This window comes from Trachypithecus francoisi, unplaced genomic scaffold (assembly GCF_009764315.1).
Source record: "Trachypithecus francoisi isolate TF-2019V2 unplaced genomic scaffold, Tfra_2.0 Lachesis_group20, whole genome shotgun sequence".
NCBI classification, from domain to species: Eukaryota; Metazoa; Chordata; class Mammalia; order Primates; family Cercopithecidae; genus Trachypithecus; species Trachypithecus francoisi.
In genome coordinates this window covers 49,615,665-49,640,312 of record NW_022681466.1, presented here as the reverse complement: position 1 = coordinate 49,640,312, position 24,648 = coordinate 49,615,665, and the positions used below count along the sequence as shown (strand labels likewise).

The 24,648-nt window shown below is 42.4% G+C and overlaps 1 protein-coding gene and 1 non-coding gene across 2 annotated transcripts in view; both read left to right on the top strand.

Annotated features, from left to right (window-relative positions):
* Positions 1-24,648, top strand: part of ATAD5 (ATPase family AAA domain containing 5) — a 66,899-nt gene that overhangs the window by 15,584 nt on the left and 26,667 nt on the right. The window contains exons 6-12 of the mRNA XM_033184270.1: positions 7-88; positions 9,897-10,081; positions 11,775-11,932; positions 13,296-13,458; positions 15,537-15,716; positions 21,559-21,655; positions 24,510-24,589. Of these exons, the coding sequence (XP_033040161.1) occupies positions 7-88; positions 9,897-10,081; positions 11,775-11,932; positions 13,296-13,458; positions 15,537-15,716; positions 21,559-21,655; positions 24,510-24,589 (945 nt within the window). The remainder of the gene's footprint in view (positions 1-6; positions 89-9,896; positions 10,082-11,774; positions 11,933-13,295; positions 13,459-15,536; positions 15,717-21,558; positions 21,656-24,509; positions 24,590-24,648) is intronic.
* On the top strand, positions 16,932-17,035 carry LOC117068045. The gene has a single exon (XR_004430921.1). It is a non-coding gene; the product is annotated as a U6 spliceosomal RNA (small nuclear RNA).

The window sequence follows — 24,648 nt, the reverse complement described above, 5'->3', positions numbered from 1 at the left end:
TCTAAGGAAAAATGAAAGTCGCTCCTTTATTTCTTGCCAGAAAAGCACAAAAAGCAGCTGATCCTGTCCCTGGTTTTGATGAAAACAGGTCAGTCCAATACAAATTTTTAAATGCCAAAATATTTTATGGAATGTATTTGTATTGATTTGTTTACTTTGATGAGAAAGCATGTGAATTATCATTTGAAGCTCTAGTACGTCCAGTTTCAAAGTTGAAAATATTGACAATCCTGCCACTGCTATTTGAATGCCTTATTTTTTTTGCAAATGCTTTGGCCATCGCTAGACAAAACAGAATAATAAGCAAACCAAAAATACAAAAAAGCTGATAATGAATTTTATTCAGTAAATATTTAAATACCTACTAGTATGTACCAGGCACTGTTTTTGGTATCAGAGATATTATGGGGATAAGACAGGACATATTCCCTGTCCTCATGTGGCTTAAGTGGAGATGGAAGATAGTCTATGATTAAACATTCATTGGGCCAACAAATGAAAAATTGCAGTTGTGCTAAGGAGAGGTATAATTCATATTGAGGAGGTTTCGTCTGGTTAAAGAAGGCTTCACTGAGGAAATGACGTCTGAACTGAAATCTGAAGGATGAGCAGGAGTTCATCAGGAGGAGGAACTGTGTTTCAGCCAGAGAGAATGGTCTGTGTAAAGTCCCTGTAGCTGGAAGGCGCTTGCTAAATACCAAAAACTGCTAGTGTGACTGGAGCACAGAGAGCAAGGGTGAGAGGTGGGTGCTAGCCAACATAGGACCTTGGAGACCTTGTTAAGGGATTTTATCATTATGTTAAGAGCAAATAAGAAGCAGCCAAGGGGTTTTAAACATAAATATAGACATAAACAGATTTGGATTTTAGAAGTTTAATTGGCCTGCTGGATAAAGAATGGAATGGAAGAGGGGTTAGAGTGCATGTAGGAGTCCAGGTATTGTGAGATGATGGAGGTAAGGACTAGGTTGTTGGGGATGACATGCAAAAAGATTTTCAGAGATGAATTAAAAATCTCTTGATGATTAATGAGATTTGTGGGGGTGAGGGTATGGGAGAGGAAGGTATATAGGATGACATGTAAATTCTAGTTTATGTGCCTGGGTGGCATGATGGAAGATCAGGTCTAGGAGCAATGTGGGTTCAGATTGTCTTTGTTTTCTGTTTCAGTTTTACTGAGGTATAATTATATATTGTTAAGCACACGCATCTTTTTTTTTTTTTTTTTTGAGATGGAGTCTCGCTCTGTCACCCAGGCTGGAGTGCAGTGGCGCGATCTCCGCTCACTGCAAGCTCTGCCGCCTGCCGGGTTCACGCCATTCTCCTGCCTCAGCCTCCCTAGAAGCTGGGACTACAGGCACCCGCCACCACGCCCGGCTAATTTTTTTGTATTTTTAGTAGAGATGGAGTTTCACCGTGTTCGCCAGGATGGTCCCAATCTCCTGACCTTGTGACCCGCCCGCCTCGGCCTCCCAAAGTGCTGGGATTACAGGCGTGAACTACCGCGCCCAGCACACACATCTTAACTATGCAGTTTTGACAAGTGCATCTCATCAAGAAATAACAATCTTCCTTTTAACTCAGAAAGATTTTGTGTCCTCTTTCCTATTATCTCCACCACCACCATCACCACAAGATTACCAAAATTTTCTGATTTCTATTTTCATCAATTAGTTTGATTTCTATTACCATAGATTAATTTTGTCTATTCTAGAACATCAGATAAACTTCATGTATATATTCTTTTGTGTCTGGCTGCTTTTGCGTAGTATACACACCCACAAACACGTGCACACATACATGTTTTTAAATCAACTTCATTCAGATATATTGTCCATATAATGATATGTGCCCATTTTAAGTAAACAGTTTGAGTTTTTTGTTTTGTTTTGTTTGTTTGTTTTTTTGAGACGGAGTTGCACTCTGTCGCCGGGCTGGAGTGCAGTGGCGTGATCTCAGCCCACTGCAACCTCTGCCTCCCGGGTTCAAGCAATTCTCCTGCCTTAGCCTCCCGAGTAGCTGGGACTATAGGCGCACACCACCATGCCAAGCTAATTTTTGTATTTTTAGTAGAGATGGGGTTTCACCATGTTGGCAAGGTTGGTCTCAATCTCTTGACCTTGTGATCTGCCTGCCTCGGCCTCCCAAAGTGCTGGGATTATAGGCGTGAGCCACTGCGCCCGGCCAACAGTTCGAGTTTTATTTTCTCTTTTTTTTTTTTTAGACGGAGTTTTGCTCTTGTCACCCAGGCTAGAGTGCAATGGTGTAATCTCGGCTCACCCCAGCCTCCACCTCCCAAGTTCAAGCGATTCTCCTGCCTCAGCCTCCTGAGTAACTGGGATTACAGGCATGTGCCACCATTCCTGGCTAATTTTGTATTTTTAGTAGAGATGGCGTTTCTCCATGTTGGTCAGGCTGGTCTTGAACTCTTGACCTCGGGTGATCCGCCTGCCTTGGCCTCCCAAAGTGCTGGAATTACAGGCATGAGCCACTGTGCCCAGCCCACAGTTTGAGTTTTAACAAATGTGCATATCTGTAATTATCACCACAATACAAATATAGAACATTTTCATCACCTCAAAAAAATCTTCTTGTGCCTCATGGCGGTTAATTTCTGCCCAATCCGATGTAATCTCTTATCTGCTTTCTGTTGATACAGACTAGTTTGCCTTTTCTAGACTCTCATATAAATGAAATCCTGCAGTAGGTATACTTTTGTCTCTACTTTCCGGCAAGGTAGCATATCAGTTGTCTGTTCTTTTTTATTGTTCAATAGTACTCATTATATGAATATGCTACCATATATATAGAGAGAGAGAGAGAGAGAAAGAGAGAGACAGAGATGGAGTCTTGCACTATTGCCCAGGCTGGAGTGCAGTGGTATGATCTTCACTCACTGTAACCTCTACTTCCTGGGTTCAAGCGATTCTCCTGCCTCAGCCTCCCAAGTAGCTGGGATTACAGGCATCCGCCACCACGCCCAGCTAATTTTTTGTATTTTTAGTAGAAACAGGGTTTCACTATGTTGGCCCGGCTGGTCTTGAACTCCTGACCTCGTGATCTGCCTGCCTCGGCCTCCCAAAGTACTGAAATTACAGGTGTGAGCCACTGCGCCCGGCCTACTGCAATATTTTTTATTTATTCTTTATTAATGGGCATTTGGGTCATTTCTAGTATTTGGCTATTATTAAATAGACTGCTATGAATATTCTTATACACATGTATGGACAAGTGTTCTCATTTCTCTTGAGTCAATACCTACAAGTGGAATTGCTCTGTCGTTAGGGAGGTACATGTTTAACATTATAAGAACCTGGCAAACTGTTGTCCCAACTGGTTGTTCGGTTTTACAGTCCCACCAGCAATGTATAAGCGTTCTAGTAGCTGCCCATCTTTGCCAACATTTGGCATTATCTGACTTTTTTATTTTTTTTTTTGAGACAGAGTCTCACTCTGTCATCCCCAGACTGGAGTATAGTGGTGCAATTACAGCTTACTGCAGCCGTGACCTCCCAGGCTCAGGTGATCTCCCTCCCACCTCAGCCTCCCAAGTAGCTGGAACTACAGGCATGTGCCACCATGCCCAGCTAATCTTTTTGTTTGTTTGTTTTTTGAGACAGAGTCTCGCTTTGTCGCCCAAGTTGGAGTGCAGTGGCGCGATCTCGGCTCACTGCGAGCTCTGCCTCCTGGGTTCATGCCATTCTCCTGCCTCAGCCTCCCGGGTAGCTGGGACTATAGGCGCCCACCACCACGCCTGGCTAATTTTTTTGTACTTTTTTTAGTAGAGATGGGATTTCACTGTGTTAGCCAGGATGGTCTCGATCTCCTGACCTCGTGATCTGCCCATCTCGGCCTCCCAAAGTGCTGGGATTACAGGCATGAGCCACTGCGCCCAGCAACCCAGCTAATTTTTTGTATTTTTTTTTTTTTTCTTTGGTAGAGACAGGATTTTGCCATGTTGCCCAGGCTGGTCTCAAACTCTTGGATTCAGGTGATCCACCCACCTTGGCCTCCCAAAGTATTGGGATTACAGGCATGAGCCACAGTGCACAGTAAATTCTATCAATTCAAAGTGTATATTTCGGTGAGCTTTGTCAGTTGTTCACACAGTGAAACTACCATAATCAAGATACCAAGTTATTTTCGTTACCTGCCTCAGACTTGTCGTGCTCTTTTTGTAGTCCATTCTCTAAGTGGACCCAACCCAGGCAAACGCCAGTCTCTTTTCTTTATACTAATCTATATTTTCTAGAATTTTATATTAGTGAAATCATACAGCATATGCTCTTTTGTGTCTGGCTTCTTATAGTTGGCATGATGATTTTGAGATTTATTCATGTTGTCAAATATATCATTCGTTTTCTTTTCTTTCTTTTTTTTTTTTTGATACCAAGTCTCACTCTGTCGCCCAGGCTGGAGTACAGTGACATGATCTTGGCTCACTGCAGTCTCCGCCTTCCGGGTTCAAGTGATTCTTGTGCATCAGCCTCCTGACTAGCTGGGATTACAGGTGCCTGCCACCATGCTTGGCTAATTTTTGTATTTTTAGTGGAGACGGGGTTTCACCATGTTGACCAGACTGGTCTCGAATTCCTGACCTCCAGTGATCTGCCTGCCTCGGCCTCCCAAAGTGCTGGGATTACAGGTGTGAACTGCCGTGCCTGGCTATATTTTTGCTCAGTAGTATTCATTGTATGGATATACCACAAAGAACTTAGAATAGATAAGATAATCTTGAAAAAGAAGAAAAATTTGAGGCCGGGCGCGGTGGCTCAAGACTGTAATCCCAGCACTTTGGGAGGCCGAGACGGGCGGATCACGAGGTCAGGAGATCGAGACCATCCTGGCGAACACGGTGAAACCCCGTCTCTACTACAAAATACAAAAAAAAAAAACTAGCCGGGCGAGGTAGCGGGCGCCTGTAGTCCCAGCTACTCCGGAGGCTGAGGCAGGAGAATGGCGTAAACCCGGGAGGCGGAGCTTGCAGTGAGCTGAGATCCGGCCACTGCACTCCAGCCTGGGCGACAGAGCCAGACTCTGGCTCAAAAAAAAAAAAAAAAAAAAGAAAAATTTGAAGGCCTCTACACTACCTGATTTCCAGACATTGAACAAACCTACAGTAATAGAAGTGTGTTGTATTGGTATAAAAACAGAAAAATAGCAGCCTGAGCAGCATTGTGGGACTCCATCTCTATAAAAAAAATAAAAAACTAGTCAGGCATGGTGGTGTATGCCTATAGGCCCAGCTACTTGGGAGGCTGAGACAGGAGGATTACATGAGCCTGGGAGGTTATGGCTGCAGTGAGCTGTTATCACGCCACTGCACTCCAGCTTGGGGAACAGAGCTAGACCCGGTCATTAAAAAAAAAAAAAAAATTTTTTTTTTGTTCTTCTTCAAAATTTGAAAATATATAATAAATTTTTGTTTTATTAGCACTGTAGAATACTTGAAGTTATTCCTCATATCTAGCTATACTTTTATATCTGTTAACCAACCTCTGGCTACATTTCCCTCTCCCCTCTCCTACTATTCTCTCTACTTCTATGAGATTTCTTTTTCTTTTCTTTCTTTTTTTTCTTTTTTTGAGACAGCAACTTGCTCTGTTGCCCAGGCTGGAGTGCAGTGGTGCGCTCACAGTTCACTGCAGCCTTGACCTCCTGGGTTCAAGTGATCCTTCCATCTCAGCTTCCCAATAGCTGGAACCACAGATGTGCACCACCATGTCCAGCTAATTGTTTTTTTGTAGACACAAGTTGTTGCTATGTTACCCAAGCTAAGGTTAACTTTTTTAGCTTCCACACAGGAGTGAGAACATGGGGTATTTATCTTTCTGTGTTCAGTTTATTTCACTTATCATAACATCCTCCATGCTCTAAGACATCTCTTACTAGAGGTCCTGGATAGTTCAATTAGGAAAGAAGAATATATTAAAGGACATAAAGGTTTGGAAAGGGAGAAGTAAAACTATCCTTATTTGCAAATGATATATTAAAAAATCATTATTTTAAAAATGTATATTAAAAAATTCTGAGCCAGGCGTGGTGGCTCATGCCTATAATCCCAGCACTTTGGGAGGCCGAGGCGGGTGGATCACAAGGTCAGAAGATTGAGACTATCCTGGCTAACACAGTGAAACCCTGTCTCTACTAAAAATACAAAAAATTATCTGGGCGTGGTGGCAGGCGCCTGTAGTCCCGGCTACTCAGGAGGCTGAGGCAGGAGAATGGCACGGACCCGGGAGGCGGAGCTTGCAGTGAGCCGAGATCACACCACTGCACTCCAGCCTGGGCGACAGAGCGAGACTCTGTCTCAAAAAAAAAAAAAAAAAAAAAAAAATTCCTAAGCGTAGGCCAGGCAGAGTGGCTCACGCCTGTAATCCCAACACTCTGGGAGGCGGAAGTGGGCAGACTGCTTGAGACCAGGAGGTCAAGGGGCAAGACAGGAGGACTGCTTTGGAGTGCAATGGCACCATCTTGGCTCACTGCAACCTCCACCTCCCAGGTTCAAGCGATTCTCGTGCCTTAGCCTCCAGAGTAGCTGGGATTACAGGTATCCTCCACCATACCTGGCTAATTTTTGTATTTTTAGTAGAGACAGGGTTTTGCCATGTTGGCAAGGCTGTCTCAAACTCCTGGTCTCAAGTTATCTGCTCACCTCAGCCTCCTAAAGTGCTGGGATTACAGGCGTGAGCCACCTTGCCTGGCCTCTTTTGCTTTTTTAAAAATAGAGACTAGATTTTACTATTTTGCCCAGGCTGGTCTTGAACTCCTGGCTGGGGTTACAAATGTGAGCTGCCGTACCTGGCCAAATGCCAAAATCTTGTTTCTCATCAAACCTGCAATTATGGGCCTTAATGTCAACAAATTCCAATGGAATTAACCACATGATGATGGTTTCCAAATGGTGATTCTCCATTGCAGTCATTCTTTATTTATTTGTTAATTGGCTGCTATAAGGAAGAGCTTTTTTATCTCAGTTTATTTACTTACTTATCTCTTCATTTTTATTTTATTTAGTGGATTATAACCCATTCATATTACTTATTTTGATGCTCAAATTGTTTTTAATTTGGGCAGTGTGAGCTCTTCAGCTTGGTTTCTATATCCCTTTGACAAGTCCTCATAATTTATGGAGCATTTCTTAATTTCTCGAACAGGAAGATATTCTAGGCTTCTCTTTTACTTGCCCTGTCTCAGCTCTGCAGTAAGCCATTTCTCTACGGACCCCTGGTTCCTTTTTGTGGAGGATGGTATTTAGAGATGAAGGTCTAGGTGTTCATTAAATTCATTGCTCCTGATGTGGCAGTGCTTCTAGGCCTTTTCAGTAGATAAAGTTAGGATATTGTGTTTGTCTGTTTTGCATTCCCATAAACGAATACCTAAGACTGGGTAATTTATAGAGAAAAGTGGTTTATTTGGCTCACAGCTCTATAGGTTGTGCAAGCATGGCACCAGCATCGGCTCAGCTGTTAGTGAGGCCTCAGGAATCTTTAACTCATGGCAGAAGGTGAAGGGAGAGCAGGCCTGTCACATGGCCAGAGAAGTAACAAGAGAGAGGAGGAGGTGCCAGCCTTTTTTAAACAACCATCTCTCGGGTGAACTAATAGATTGAGAACTTACTCATTACTGTGAGGACAGCACCAAGCCATTCATGAGGGATCTTTCCCTATGACCCCAAACACCTAGGCCTGCCTCCAACATTGGAGGTTGTTTTTTTTTGTTGTTTCTTTTTGTTTTTGTTTTTTTGAGATGGAATCTCCCTCTCTTGCCCAGGCTGGAGTGCCATCTCGACTCACTGCAACCTCCGCCTCCTGGGTTAAAGCGATTCTCCCTGCCTCAGCCTCCCGAGTAGCTGGGATTACAGGCATCTGCCACCACAGCCAGCTAATTTTTGTATTTTTAGTAGACATGGGGTTTCGCCATGTTGGCCTTGAACTCCTGACCTCAGGTGATCTGTCCACCTCAGCCTCCCAAAGTTCTGGGATTACAGGCGTGAGCCACTGCACCTGGCCTGTATTTCAGTGTGAGATTTGGAGGGGACACACATCCAAACCATACCAGATATATATGTATGTATATGTGTACACACAAACATTTAAAACTATTTCTATGTGTGTAATATATGTATATGCATGTAATATATATGTAACAAATACATTATATGTAACATATATATTTTATATTAGTACCATGTACCCCTCTCCTTAACACCTACCTTCTGCTATAGGGACATACTAATTTAACTACAAGTATACCCATCTTTTCCTCCTTCACTCCAATTAACAGTAAAAAAGAAAAGAGATATCTCATTCAATATCTGTCTGGCTTCATAGCTTATTTTCCCTTCATTTCACTCAAAGAGGAAAGGAAAACAAACACAGAAAAAGATTTTGTAGCCTCTTTTGAATTACCAGCCCAAATATCTAATTGCACAGAGCATTGCGAGTCTTGTTCTTTCTACGGGCAGGCTAGGAGGGACATATAAGCTGTGACACACTATCTTCAACCACTCCAACCTCCCATTCTCCCCACCCTTTTGTCTTTGTCCGTCTTCTACCACTGTAGTCAGCCTTCCTATGATTTGCAATCTGAAGATAAACTGGGCAAAACTGAGACAATAATAAGGACCCTACTTTTCCTGCTGTTACATTGGTAACAATATTGCATGAGAAGTTCTTGTATTAACTTTTTGAAATATGACAGTGATTTTTTTTTTCTGATTGTTTAGCAAGAAAACAAAAGACAAGAGGGAAAAAACTCACCTACCACCCAAAGATAGCCCCCATTAACATTTTGGTGGATGTCCTTTAAGTCACTTTTTTCTATACATATTTATTTTTATTTAATTTCTTAACATGGGTAGACTTTCATTTTTGTGATAAGCAAAAAAGAATTTGACCAGCTAATATTTTAGGTAATTTTATTACCTAAATATTAATTAAATGTAATAAAATTAATATTTGTCAATGTTTTATATAAATTCTAAAACATAAAATTTAATATAATTATATATAAATTATATGAATTACTTATATAATTATATTTTATACATAAAGCTAACATTTAAATATTTTATATAAAATTACCTAATATATATTTTATATTTAGGTAAATTTATTACCTAAAATATTAATTTAATTTAATTTAATTTTTTTTTTTTTTTTTGAAATGGAGTCTCCCTCTTTCACCTAGGCTGGAGTGAAGTGGTGTGATCTTGGCTCCCTGCAACCTCTGCCCCCGGGTTTAAACCATTCTCCTGCCTCAGCATCCTGAGAAGGTGGGATTACAGGCACCCACCACCATGCCCAGCTAATTTTTGTATTTTTAGTAGAGACAGGGTTTCGTCATGTTGGCCAGGCTAGTTTCAAACTCCTGACCTCAGGTGATCCACCCTCCTTGGCCTCCCAAAGTGCTAGTATTACAGGTGTGAGCCACCACGCCCCGCCAATTATTTAATTTTTAAAAATAAAATTTAAAAGTGTTTCTTCTCTTTTCTGTGTTTTTTTTTTTTTTTTTTTTTTTTTGAGACAGTCTCACTCTGTTGCCCAGGCTGGAAGGCTAGAGTACAGTGGTGCGATCTTGGCTTACTACAACCTCTGCTTTCCAGGCTCAAGCGATTCTCGTGCCTCAGCCACCCAAGTAGCTGGGATTACAGGCGCGCGCCACCACACCTGGCTAATTTTTGTATTTTTAGTAGAGATGGGGTTTCACCATGTTGGTCAGGCTGGTCTTGAACTCCTTGCCTTAAGTGATCCACCCACCTTGGCCTCTCAAAGTACTTATATTACAGGCATGAGCTACCATGCCCAGCCCTAAAAATGTTTACTTTCTAGATAGTTTATTCCTTTAAATGTTTATAACCTTAGCTTTTCATTTTCAAATCATTTTCTTAAAAGTCAAGATACATCTGAAAAATCTCAGGATTATGATGTTCAATGCAAAGCAAAGCGTGACTTCCTAATGAGTGGTTTGCCAGATTTGTTGAAACGGCAAATTGCAAAGAAAGCTGCTGCATTGGATGTGTACAATGCAGTGAGTACCAGTTTCCAGCGAGTCGTTCATGTACAGCAAAAGGATGATGGTAAGTTTGTTTTTTATTATTGAATATTTACTCTTCAACTGTTAGCAGTAACATTAAACTATGTAAGTTTCTTAACGATGAGGCTGAGGTTTAATTATCATTTTTATGGTAACTTTAGTGAGAATTTTAAGGACAATTTCTCTCACTATCCATGGGGTTTGTTTCCAGGACCACCTTATGGATACCAGCACTCATGGATGCTCCAGTTTCTTGTATAAAATGGTATAGGCTAGGTGCGGTGTCTCATGCCTGTAATCCCAGAACTTTGAGAGGCCAATGCAGGAAAAGAGCTTGAGCCCAGGAGTTTGAGACCAGCCTGGGCAACACAGCAAGATCCTGTCTCTAAACTAACTAACTAAATTAATTAATTAAAATCTGCTAGGCATGATGGTGCATGTCTGTAGTCCCAGCTACTTGGGAGGCTGAGGTGGGAGGATCACTTGAGCCTAGGAGGTCAAGGCTACAGTGAGCCGTGATTACGCCACTGCACTCCAGCCTAGGTGACAGAGCGAGACCCTGTCTCAAAAAAAAAAAAAAAGTTTAGCCTCTCTTCTGTACGTGGGAATTTCCCAGCCAGTCTTTTCAGTAATTTATTCTACTTTTTCTTATTTCCCATCTCTGCCACTGGCCATTCAATTGATGAAGACTTTCTTGTTTTTTTTACTAGTATAGCTTTATGTAGCATTTTCGAATAATATCTTCGACTGTAGGAATTAGTTATGCTTTTCCTTGCCTCATTTTGATAAACTCATTTTCACAGGAGTGCTGCTATAAAACTTAGCGTATCTATTTGTAGATGAGCAGAGAGGCAAGCACAGAGGGAACCTCTCTCTCTTACAACCTTCAGAATTATTGAACGCTTACTATTGTCTGGAATTCTGCTGAGCAATTCATATACATATCTAGTTTAATCCTGATAACAACTCTTTAAGAGGTTGAGTATTATAATTATCACCCTCACTCTGAATGTGAGGATGAAGAAACTTAAGATATAGGATCTCGCCAGTGCTCACAAGGTTAGTAAGTGGCAGAGGTTGGGTTTGTATCCAGGTCTAACTTAAAAGTTTAGCTTTAGACCAGGATGCTAACTGCCTCCTAAATGGTTTTTCTTTCTTTCTTTTTTTTTTTTTTTTAGACAGAGTCTTGCTCTGTCGCCCAGGTTGGAGTGCAGTGACGAGATCTCAGCTCACTGCAACCTTGTCTCCTGGGTTCAAGCAATTCTCTTGCCTCAGCCTCCTGAGTAGCTGGGATTACAGGTGTGCACCACCATGCCTGGCTAATTTTTGTATTTTTAGTAGAGAAGGGGTTTCACTATGTTGGCAAGGCTGGTCTCGAACTCCTGATCTCAAGTGATCCACCTGCCTTGGCTTCCCAAAGTGCTGGAATTACAGGCATGAGCCACTGTGCCTGGACCTCCAGAAGTTTTAACCTGAGTATCAAGGTTGATTTGAAAAGAAAGGAAAGTTTGTTAGTATTTGTTTATTTTTAACAACTGAGAGGGAAGTCTAGGTGATTTTTACTAATTCTATTTGTTGGAGGGTAGGATTTTGTTCCCTTTTATAGTCAGTGGGTTTTTGGTACGTTTGTGTTAATTATGTAGTTGTCAAGTCTTTTCACGTTTACATATTTGACATTCAGTAAATAGATAGTGTATAAATAAGGTTTATTAAGATATTTTTCTACTTTTCTTTAGGGTGTTGTTTGTGGCATTTGAAACCACCCTCTTGTCCTCTCTTAACTAAATTTAAAGAACTGAACACTAAAGTGATAGATCTCTCAAAATGTGTTATTGCTCTTGGTGAATTTTCAACATTGAATTCAAAGTTGAAAAGCAGTAACTCTGCTACTGTGGTAAGTACTAAATATGCTCATCCATTGTAGAGTGTTCCCTTACATCTTGCAGAGGAAAAAAATTTTTGGATATCTAATCTTATAGCCTCGAGTGTTGTCCTAGAGTTTAATTTTTTTTTTTTTTTTTTTTTTTTGAGACAGAGTCTTGCTCTGTCACCCAGACTGGAGTGCAGTGGCGCAATCTTGGCTCACTGCAACCTCTGCCTCCTGAGTTCAAGCAATTCTCCTGCCTCAGCCTCCCGAGTAGCTGGGACTACAGGCACACACCACCACGCCCAGCCAATTTTTGTATTTTTAGTAGAGATGAAGTTTCACCATTTTGGCTGGCCTGGTCTTAAACTCCTAACCTTGTGGATATGCCTGTCTCGGCCTTCCAAAGTGCTGGGATTACAGACCTAAGCCGCCGCACCCAACTGAGTTTAATTTTTTTTTTTTTTGAGATGGAGTTTCACTCTTGTTGCCCAGGCTGGAGTGCCATGGTGCGATGTTGGCTCACCGCAACCTCCACCTCCGAGGTTCAAGCAATTCTCCTGCCTCAGCCTCCCTAGTAGCTGGGATTACAGGCATGCGCCACCAGGCCTGGCTAGTTTTTTGTATTTTTAGTGGAGATGGGGTTTCTCCATGTTGGTCAGGCTGGTCTTGAACTCCCTACCTCAGGTGATCCTCCTGCCTCGGCCTCCCAAAGTGCTGGGATTACAGGCGTAAGCCACTGCACCCAGCCTAATATTTAAAAATAAATCCTAATTGTAGTACACGTTTCTTTTAAATACCCACAGAGCTTTAAAAACGTTTTAAGAATTTATGATTGCCAGTTCTGAAAAAGTGTTAGATTACATAGCACATTTAGATACTTTATAAGTCAGTCGTATAATCTAATAGATATAATTTGTTCAAAGGGAGAGAAATAAATTAATCCTTCATAAGCTTTATATTTACTGACTAAAGCTAATTTTTTTTTTTTTTTGAGATGGAGTCTCGCCCTGTTGCCCAGGCTGGAGTGCAGTGGCACGATCTCAGCTCACTGCAACCTCTGCCTCCCAGGTTCAAGTGATCCTCCTGCCTCAGCCCCCCTAGTAGTTGGGATTACAGGCATGCGCCACCATGCCTGGCTAATTTTTGTATTTTTAGTAGACATGGGATTTCACCATGTTGGCTAGGCTGGTCTTAAACTCCTAACCTCAGATGATCCACCCACCTCGGCCTCCCAAAGTGCTGGGAGTATAGGCGTGAGCCACCGTGCCCGGCTTAAAGCTTGTCTGACGTTGATACTGATTTATGATGGACAGAAAGTGGTTGGTAGTATTGTAATTAACATGAATAGATGATGTTGGTCTATTATTGTGCATTTTATTCTTTATTTCAGTTCGTGAGGACAAGGAAGGAATTTACTGAAGAAGTAAGAAATCTTTTGCTTGAGGAAATTAGGTGGTCAAACCCTGAATTTTCATTGAAAAAATATTTTCCCTTACTCCTAAAAAAACGAATTGAGCACCAAGTACTTTCTTCTGAGTGTCATAGTAAACAAGGTTAGTGATAATTATTATCATTTATGTTGACATACCAGTTTTGAGTTTTTATATTATTTATTATTTTATTTTCATTTTTATTTCTGAGATGGAGTTTTGCTCTGTCACCCAGGCTGGAGTGCAATGGCACAAACCTGGCTCATTGCAACCTCTGCCTCCTGGGTTCAAGTGATTCTCCTGCCTCAGCCTCCTGAGTAGCTGGGATTACAGGAGCCCACCACAACGCCCTGCTGATTTTTGTATTTTTAGTAGAGATGGGGTTTCACCATGTTGGCCAGACTGGTCTTGAACTCTTGATCTCAGGTGATCCACCCACCTCAGCCCCTAAAATGCTGGGATTACAGGCGTGAGCCACTGTGCTTGGCCTATTTTTTTTTTTTTTTTTTTTGAGACAGAGTGTTGCTCTGTCAACCAGGCTGGAATGCAGTGGTGCAACTTTGGCTCACTGCAATCTTTGCCTCCTGAGCTCAAGTGATTCCTGTGTCTCAGCCTCCCGAGTAGCTGGGACCACAGGCTTGCGCCTCTGCACCTAGCTTATTTTATTTTTAAATTTTTATTTATTTTTTTGAGACTGGGTTATGAGACTGGCTAGTTTCTGTATTTTTGGTAGAGACCAGGTCTTGCCATGTTGCCCAGGCTGGTCTTGAACTCCTGGGCTCAAGTGATCCTTCCGCCTTAGCTTCCCAAAGTGCCGGGATTACAGGCATGAGCCACAATGCCCAGCCTAACATGTCAGTTTTGAAAACACTAAGACTTAACCATTGACACTTGGAAGTGTTCACTGCAGACAACATTGCTTACAGTTGGCAGGGAGAGTTGTTCAGCTAAAGTAAGAGTATCTTGTACAATGCAATGTGCAACGTTAATCCCTGCCAGTTTCCAAAAATGCCAACCCAAAGATAGCTTTAATTATGTTAAAATATTATTCATTTAAGGAATGCCTTAGATAATTTTAGCTTATATAGCTTGTATAAAAGACAGTCTAAGTATTAAAATCCCCAGCTTGCTTTCAGTATATTTGATTCTTGTCTTTTTATGTTATTTTATTTTATTTATTTTTTGAGACAGAGTCTTGCTCTGTCACCCAGGCTGAAGTGTAGTGGCACAATCTCAGCTCACTGCAACCTCTGCCTCCTGGGTTTGAGTGATTCTGGTGTCTCAGCCTGCCTAGTAGCTAGGATTACAGGCGCCTGCCACCATGCCTAATTTTTGTATTTTTCAGTAGAGATGGGGTTTCACGATGTCAGTCAGGCTGGTCTCGAATTCCTGACCTCAAGTGATTCACTCGCCTCAGCCTCCCAAAGTGCTGGGATTACAGACGTGAGCCACCATGCCTGGCTTATTTATTTGTTTGTTTGTTTATTTATTTTTAGTTTTATTTTTTGAGACGGAGTCTTGCTCTGTCACCCAGGCTGGAGTGCAGTGGTGTGATCTCAGCTCACTGCAGCCTCAGCCTTCTAGGTTCCACCGATTCTCCTGCCTCAGCCTCCTAGGTAGCTGGGATTACAGGTGCATGCCACCATGCCCGGCTAATTTTTGTATTTTTAGTAGAGATGAGGTTTCACCATGTTGGCCAGGCTGGTCTTGAACTCCTGACCTCAGGTGATCCACCCGCCTTGGCCTCCCAAAGTGCTGGGATTACAGGTGTGAGCCACCATGCCCAGCCTATTTATTTATTTTTTAAGAGACAGGGTCTCACTTTGTCACCCAGGCTAGAGTACAGTAGTGTGATCATGGCTCCCTGCAGCCTCAATCTCCTAGGTTCATGTGATCCTCCCACCACAGCCTCCCAAGTAGCTGGGACTACAGGTGCACGCCACCACCCCTGGCTGATTTTTCTATCTTTAGTAAAGCTGGGGTTTCCCCATGTTACCCAGGCTGGTCTCAAACGTGTAGACTCAAGCAGTCCGCCCACCTCAACCTCCCAAAGTTCTGGGATTAGAGGTCTGAGCCACTGCACCTAGCTTACCTTTTCATTTTAAAGTTACAAGACTATTGGATACTTGGAAGTGATATTAATATTACTGGTTTTTGTTGATTAGTAAGAAGTACATGCATTTCTTCAATTCCCAAAGTAGAACTAGAGGCTGATGTCAGTCATAAAGAAACCAAAAGGAAACGCGTGGAAGCAGAAAATTCTAAGTCAAAAAGAAAGAAACCAAATGAGTATTCAAAAAATCTGGAGAAGACCAATAGGAAGTCAGAAGAACTTGGCAAAATAAACAACTCTTCTGGGATAAAGCTAGATACTTCCAAAGGTATATTTTCTAAAACATCCCAAAAGAAACAGATTGCTTTGAGTACATGTAAAGTGGAAACCAAAGCAGAAGATTTTTATATTATTTTGTAAAAATTTTAATTCAGTTGTATTTTAATTTTAGATTTTCTTTTTCTTTTTTTTGAGGCACAGTTTCACTCTTGTCGCCCAGGCTGGAGTGCAATGGCACGATCTTGGCTCACTGCAACCTCCCTCCACTTCCTGTGTTCAGGCGATTCTCTTGCTTTAGCCTCCTAAGTAGCTGGCATTACAAGCGCTCACCTCCACACCCAGATAATTTTTTTGTTTGTTTGTTTGTTTGAGATGGAGTCTTGCACAATTGTCCGGGCTGGAGCCCGCCACCACGCCAGCTAATTTTTTGTATTTTTAGTAGAGACGGGATTGGCCAGGCTGGTCTCGAACTCCCAACCTCATGATTCACCCACCTCAGCCTCCCAAAGTGCTGGGATTACAGGTGTGAGCCACCGCGCCTGGCCACGCCCAGGTAATTTTTATATTTTTAGTAGAGACAGGATTTTACCATGTTGACCAGGCTGGTCTCAAACTCCTGACCTCAGGTGATCCACCCACCTTGGCCTCCCAAAGTGCAGATTTTGATATTCTAATAATTAGATGATAACAGTCTGCACCAGAAATATTAATATCTTCCATTCCTGGTAAATTCGAGTTTTTCCTTCTAGTCCTAGAACGCTTTTGTTTTTTAACTTTTTGTTCTTTCCTTCTCTGTCTCTCTCTCTTTTTTTTTCTTATTGCAACTTTCAAACAATAAATATGTCTTCGGAATAAATAGAACCTCATGGATTATGGGCTTACAAATGGCCATATTAACAGATAAGTGTTCAGTCTTTGATTTTTCTGTGCTTCTATAAATATATGTGCTTTTATTTTTTTATTTTTTGAGACAGCATCTCTCTCTGTCACTTGCCTGATCTCAGCTCACTACAACCTCTGCCTCTCGGGTTCAAGCGATTCTCCTGCCTCAGCCTCCTGAGTAGCTGGGATGAGAGGTGCGCGCCACCACGCCTGGCTAATTTTTGTATTTTCAATAGAGACAGGGTTTCACTGTGTTGCCCGGACAGGTCTCAAACTCCTGACCTCAATTGATCTGCCCGCTTTGGCCTCCCAAAATGCTGGAAATACAGGCATGAGCCACTGCACGCAGCCAATATATGTGCTTTAAAAAAAATCTGGTATTGTGCTCGCTTCAGCAGCACGTATACTAAAATTGGAATGATACAGAGAAAATTAGCATGGCCCCTTGTGCAAAGATGACAATTTTTTTTTTTTTTTTGTATTTTTAGTAGAGATGGGGTTTCACCATGTTGGCCAGGCTGCTCTTAAGCTCCTGACCTCAAGTGAAGGGATGACAATTTTAAAACTAAAAAGTTAAAAAAAAAAGTAACACAGTGGCCGGGTGCAATGGCTCATACCTGTAATCCCAGCACTTTGGGAGGCCGAGGTGGGCGGATCACCTGAGGTCAGGAGTTCGAGACCAGCCTGGCCAACATGGCAAAACCCTGTTTCTACTAAACATACAAAAATTAACCAGGTGTGGTGGCGCGTGCCACCCCAGCTACTTGGGAGGCTGAGGCAGGAGAATCGCTTGAACCCAGGAGGCAGAGGCTGCAGTGAGCCAAGATCTCGCCACTGCACTGCAGCCTGGGTGACAGAGCAAGACTCCGTCTAGGGAAAAAAAAAAAAAAAGTAACAAAGTAAAAAAGAAAAATCTGGTATTATCCCATAGATATTATTTTACACGTGTGTACATGTAAAATATTTTATATGTGTGTGCATGTTTCATATCTCTCTGACATGTTCCATTTATTTGATTTTATTTATTTACTATTTTTGAGACAGAGTTTTGCTCTTTTTGCCCAGGCTGCAGTGCCATGGTGTGATCTTGGCTCATTGCAACCTCTGCCTCCTGGATTTAAGCGATTCTCCTGCCTCAGCCTCCCGAGTAGCTGGGATTACAGGCATGCTCCACCATGCCTGGCTAATTCTGTATTTTTAGTAGAGACCAGGTTTCTCCATGTTGGTCAGGCTGGTTTTGAACTCCTGACCTCAGGTTATCCGCCCGCCTCGGCCTCCCAAAGTACTGGGATTACAGGCGTGAGCCACTATGCCCAGCCCCATTCAGTTTATATAGCTTTTCCAAAGTATGCTATTGATTTAATTCATTTCTATAGCTTTATACAGGATGAGTATCCCTAATGCAAAAATCTGAAATTTGAAATGCTCCAAAATCCAAAATGTTTTGAGTGCTGACATGGTGCCATAAGTGGAAAATTCCATACCTGGGCACCATGGCTTATCCCTATAATCCCAGCGCTTTGAGAGGCCGAGGTGGGAGCATTGCTTGAGCCCAGGAGTTTGAGGCCAGGCTGGGCAACACAGGGAGACCACACCTTTACCAAAAAAAAAAGAAAAAAAAATTGGCTAGGCATGGTGGCACATGCCTGTAGTCTCAGCTCCATGGGAGGCTGATGTGAGAGGATCACTTGAGGTTAAGGCCACAGTGAGCCATGATTCACCACTACTCCAGGCTGGGTGACAGAGCAAGACCCTGTTTCAAGAAAAAAGAAAATTCCACACCTAACCTCTTCTGGACAGGTCACAGTCAAAATGGAGACAAAACTTTTTTTCTTGCACAAAATTATTTAAAATATTGTATAAAATTACTTTCAGGCTGTGTGTACAGGTGTATATGAAACATAAATGAATTCCATGTTTAGACTTCGGCCTCATCCTAGGGATATCTCATTAAATTCAGTTGGAAAATTTCTGGTCCCAAGCATTTCAGATAAGGGATACTCAACCTATAGCATGTCTTAGTATTTTATATGGCAAGTCTCCTATCATTATTTTTACAATAATTTTTATGTATTTGCTTTATTCGATGGACTACAGTTTACCTTACCCCATAAATCCTGTTGAGATTTTAATTTTACAATTATCTATAGCTTAATGGAGAGAAGTGGCATCTTTTTTTTTTTTTTTTTTGAGGCGGAGTCTCGCTCAGTCGCCCGGACTGGAGTGCAGTGGCCAGATCTCAGCTCACTGCAAGCTCCGCCTCTCGGGCTCCCGCCATTCTCCTGCCTCAGCCTCCCGAGTAGCTGGGACTACAGGCGCCCGCCACCTCGCCCGGCTAGTTTTTTTGTATTTTTAGTAGAGACGGGGTTTCACCGTGTTAGCCAGGATGGTCTCGATCTCCTGACCTCGTGATCCGCCTGTCTCGGCCTCCCAAAGTGCTGGGATTACAGGCTTGAGCCACCGCGCCCGGCCCGAGAAGTGGCATCTTTACAGTAGTCTTCTCAACTGGGAATGTGGCATCTTTCTCCATTTTCCCAGGTTGACTTTATAGGATGTTTTAATGTTTCTTTTCAGGGTAAAAGAGGGTCCAATAAGACTACGCCACTATTGTTCTGTAGATTATTGTTTTGTTCTTTCTTTCTTTCTTTATTTGAGATGGATTCACTCTGTTGCCCAGGCTGGACTGTGCTAGCATGATCTGGACTCACTGCAGCCTCCACCTCCCAAGTTCAAGCGATTCTTCTGCCTCAGCCTCCCAAGTAGCTGGGATTACAGGCGCCCACCACCATGCTTGGCTACTTGATGTATTTTTTTTTTTTTTTTTTTTTGAGACAGAATCTCGCTCTGTCGCCCAGGCTGGAGTGCAGTGGCATGATCTTGGCTCACTGCAAGCTCCGCCTCCCGGGTTGACGCCATCCTTCTGCCTCAGTCTTCCAAGTAGCTGGGACTACAGGCGCACGCCGCCACGCCTGGCTAATTTTTTGTATTTTTAGTAGAGATGGGGTTTCACCGTGTTAGCCAGGATGGTCTTGATCTCCTGACCTTGTGATCCACCTGCCTCAGCCTCCCAAAGTGCTGGGATGACAGCTGTGAGCCACCGCACCCGGCTTTTTTTTTTTTTTGAGACGAAGTCTCGCTCTGTCACCCAGGTTGGGGTGCAGTGGCATGATCTCGGCTCACTGCAACCTCCACCTCCCAGGTTCAAGCTATTCTCCTGCCTCACCCTCTTTAGTAGCTGTGACTACAGGCATGTGCCACCATGCCCGGCTAATTTTTATATTTTTAGTAGAGACGGGGTTTCACCATGTTGGCCAGGCTGGTCTCGAACTCCTGACCTCAAGTGATCTGCCCACCTCGGCCTCCCAAAGTGCTGGGATTATAGGCATGAGCCACTGCATCCAGCCTGATTATTGGTTTTATGTCACAGATTATTTCTCATCGTTCATGTTTCTTTAGTGGTTATTAAAAATTTAAATATTGCTGGTTGTGGTGGCTCACATCTGTAGTCCCACCTACTCAGGAGGCTAGGGTGGGAGCTTGAGGTCCAAAGTTCAGGAATGCAGGGAGCTGTGTTCGTACTTGTGAATAGCCACTGCAGTCCAGCCTGGGCAGCATACCAAGACCTCATCTCTTAAAAAAAGAAAGAAACTATTTTTAATTTTCGACCTGCACATGTGCAGGTTTGTTACATGGATAAATTCCATCATGCTGAGATTTGGACTTCAATTGAACCTGTCACCCAAATAGTGAACATAGTGTCCAATAGATAGTTTTTAAACCCTTGTCCTCACTTCTTCCCTCCTCCCTTTTGTAGTCCCCAGTGTCTTTTTGTTGTTAAGAGACAGGGTAACACTATGTTGCCCAGGCCAATCCCGATCTCCTGGGTTCAAGTGGTCTACCTGCCTTGGCCTCCCAAAGTGCTGGGATTATAGGTGTGAGCCACCACAGGTGGCCTCCATTGTCTTTTGTTCCCATCTTTGTGTCCATGTGTACCCAGTGTTTAGGTTCTGCTTATAAACAAGAACATGCAGTATTTGGTTTTCTGTTTCTGCATTTATTCACTTAGGATAATGGCCTCCAGCTGCAACCAGGTTGCTGCAAAGGGTATGAGTTATTTCTTTTTTATGGCTGCATACTATCCCATGGTGTATATATGTCCTACAAATTCTTTATCCGATCCACCATTTTTGGGCACTTAGGTTGATTCCATGTTTTTGCTTTTTTTTTTTTTTTTTTTTGAGACGGAGTCTTGCTCTGTCGCCCAGGCTGGAGTGCAGTGGCCGGATCTCAGCTCACTGCAAGCTCCGCCTTCCAGGTTTACGCCATTCTCCTGCCTCAGCCTCCTGAGTAGCTGGGACTACGGGCGCCCGCCACCTCGCCCGGCTAGTTTTTTTTGTATTTTTTAGTAGAGACGGGGTTTCACCATGTTAGCTAGGATGGTCTTGATCTCCTGACCTCATGATCCGCCCGTCTCGGCCTCCCAAAGTGCTGGGATTACAGGCTTGAGCCACCGCGCCCGGCCTTTTTTTTGAGATGGACTCTCACTCTGTTGCTCAGGTGCTCAGGCTGGAGTGCAGTGGCGCAATCCTGGCTCACTGCAACCTCCGTCTCCCAGGTTCAGTGTCTTTGCTATTCTAAATAGTGCTGATAAACACGTGAGTACATGTGTCTTTTTGGTAGAACAGTTTATTTTCCTTTGGGTATATACCCAGTAATGGGATTGCTGGGCCAGATGGTAACCCTAAAAGAAAAAAAAAACCCAACAATGTTTAAGTGTGCGCTTTAATATTTTAATAAGATTTTGGTGGTTATTGTGTTTTAGGGGGAAGGGTTTGGTGTGAAGAATTTTAAACGTAATGTTTTAAAATTACCTCTGGCATTTTGTAAATATAAATATTTCTGCAAATACCTACTGTGACATTGTAATAATAATGTAAATGACTAATAATTCATATATGTTTATGTCAAGGAATGAATACCTTAATTTTTTTTTTTTTTTTTTGCTTTAGATTCTGGAACTGAAGACATGCTTTGGACAGAAAAGTATCAACCTCAGACTGCCAGTGAACTTATAGGAAATGAGTTAGCTATAAAAAAGTTACATAGGTTGGTAAAATGTGTAAAGGAATTCAGAAATAGTTTACAATCTTAGTTTTACTATTTTTGTTTCAAAATTGTAGTTATAAAGTAATATATCTCATGATGAAATCTTCAAAAAATTGTAGAAGTTAAAAAAAAAATTGTAGAAGTTTAAGTGACAAGTAGCCCTCTTTTCTTATATTTCTACTTCTCAGAGATAATCATTGAAAATGTTTCATAAAAGCTTCCAGAAAAATATTTTATGCATATGTTAGTTCCTTCCTTTCTAACAAATGGGATCACAGTACTACTAATTCAAGTCCCCAGTCCTTCATCTTCAATTCTCACATCCAAAAAATTCTGAACAATGAAAGTTTATTGAATTGATTACATGAAATTTGTTGTACCTTTACACTTAGTAGAATTTACAAAATTTTTGTGGTTTTTTTTTTTTTTTTGAGATAGAGTCTCACTCAGTCGCCCAGGCTGGAGTGTAATGGCACGATGTTGGCTCACTACAGCTGCTGCCTCCCAAGTTCAATAGATTCTCCTGCCTCAGCCTCCTGAGTAGCTGGGACTATAGGGGTGCACCACCATGCCAGGGTAATTTTTGTATTTTTGGTAGAGACAGTTTCGCCATGTTGATCAGGCTGGTCTCGAACTCCTGACCTCAGGTGATCCACCCACCTTGGCCTCCCAAAGTGCCGTGCTGGGATTACAGGTGTCAGCCACTGTGCCCAGCCAGAATTCACATATTTTTTAATAAAAATATTAAGTGATGGCCCAGCACCGTGACTCACACCTATAATCCGAGCACTTTGGGAGGCCAAGGCGGGTGGATCACTTGAGGCTAGGAGTTTGAGACCAGCCTGGCCAACATGGTGAAACCCCATCTCTACTAAAAATACAAAAATTAGCTGGGTGTGGTGATGCATGCCTGTAATCCTAGCTACTGGAGAGGCTGAGGCATGAGAATTGCTTGAACCCGGGAGGCGAAGATTGCAGTGAGCCAAGATTGTGCCCGTGTGCTGCAGCCTAGGCGACAGAGTAAGACTCTGTCTCAAAACAAAACAAAAAAACAAACCAAACCAACTTAAGTGATTATGGGTGTATTGCCTAGACCCCATTAGGGGTATTATGTAATATGCAGTATATGTACTAAATAACCTTTTAAGTATCTGAAAAATTAATTCTAAAACAATCTGGCCCAAAGGATTTCATATAAGGATTTATGGACCCATAATTATAGTTAATAGCGTGAACTTGGTACTACTGTTCTTTTTTTTTTTTTTTTTTTTTTTTTTTGAGGCGGAGTCTCGCTCTGTCGCCCGGCTGGAGTGCAGTGGCCGGATCTCAGCTCACTGCAAGCTCCGCCTCCGGGTTTACGCCATTCTCCTGCCTCAGCCTCCCAGGTAGCTGGGACTACAGGCGCCTGCCACCTCACCCGGCTAGTTTTTTTGTATTTTTAGTAGAGACGGAGTTTCACCGTGTTAGCCAGGATGGTCTCGATCTCCTGACCTCGTGATCCGCCCGTCTCGGCCTCCCAAAGTGCTGGGATTACAGGCTTGAGCCACCGCGCCCGGCCACTACTGTTCTTAAGTACTTGTATTATTCTTTTTTTTTTTTTGTACTATTCTTAATTCCTTTTATCCTTAGAACAGTACTGTGAGCAGTTGGGTACAGTGGCTCAAGCCTGTAATCCCAGTGCTTTCGTAGGCTGAGGCAGGAGGATTGCTTGTGGCCAGGAGTTTGAGAGCAGCCTGGGCAAAATAGGTTGACCCCATCTCTACAAAAAATAAAAAAAATGTTGGGCATGATGGCGCCCACTTGGATTCTGAGCCACTCAGGAGCCTGAGGTAGGAGGGTCACATGAGTCCAAGAATTCGAGGCTGCGGTGAGCTATGATCACACCCCTACACTCCAGTGACAAAGCAAGACTGTCAAAAAAAAAAAAATACTATGAGCATAAATACTGTTGTCCTCACCTCATAGATGAAGAAACCAAGGCGTAGAGAGGCTGAGTTATTTTTCCAAAGTCACACAGCTAGAAAGTGATGGAACTGGGATTTAAATTCAGGCATTCTAGCTCCAGACTAGAACTTAATCTTTCTGTTGTACATTGTATATTAGGCACCTTTCATGTGATGACACAGTATACCGCAGTTCTTTTTTTTAATTTTGAGACAGGGTCTTGCTCTGTTGCCCAGGCTGGAGTATAGTGGTGGAATCTTGGCTCACTGCAACCTTTGCCTCTCAAGCTCAAACTATCCTCCCACCTGAGCCTCCCAAGCAAGGCATGGTACCCCACCTTGCCTGGCTAATGTTGTTTTTTGTAGAGACAGGTTTCGCTGTGTTGCTCAGGCTGGTTTCAAATTCCTGAGCTCAAGCAATTCACCTGCTTCCACCTCCCAAAGTGCTGGGATTACAGGCCTGAGCCACTGTGCCTGCCCTGCCACCTCAGTTATTTTTAATTGCTGTATACTGGTTTCTAAGTGACTGTACTATAATGTATTTTTCCCCCACTGGTGTATTTTTATGTTTTTCCTGTTAGAGGCTAATATGAACAATGCTACAGTGAATATTCTTGCACATATAGTCTTATATATTTTGGCAGAAACTACTTCATTTAAAAATGTTCATGTCCATGTAAAACTATTTTACTCTTTAGTTGATTCACAAACACTATGGAGTGTTTAGAAACTAACAATATGCCATATAAAGCTGTACTAGTAAAAATAACAAGAAAGCCCTTTATCAGTTGAATGGCCAATGCCAGAGAAACTAACAATATGCCATAACTTCCTCCAATAATCATTTTAACATAAAGTCTAAGGCATAGCTATATTCTGTGAATTATTTTTATTACATTTTCTTGTGGCAGTTGGTTGAAAGACTGGAAAAGAAGAGCTGAATTGGAAGAAAGGCAGAATCTGAAGGGAAAAAGAGATGAGAAACAGGAAGGTATCTTGTGTCTTTTTTTACCGTTTCACTGAACATTTTTAGAGTTACATTAACTAAAA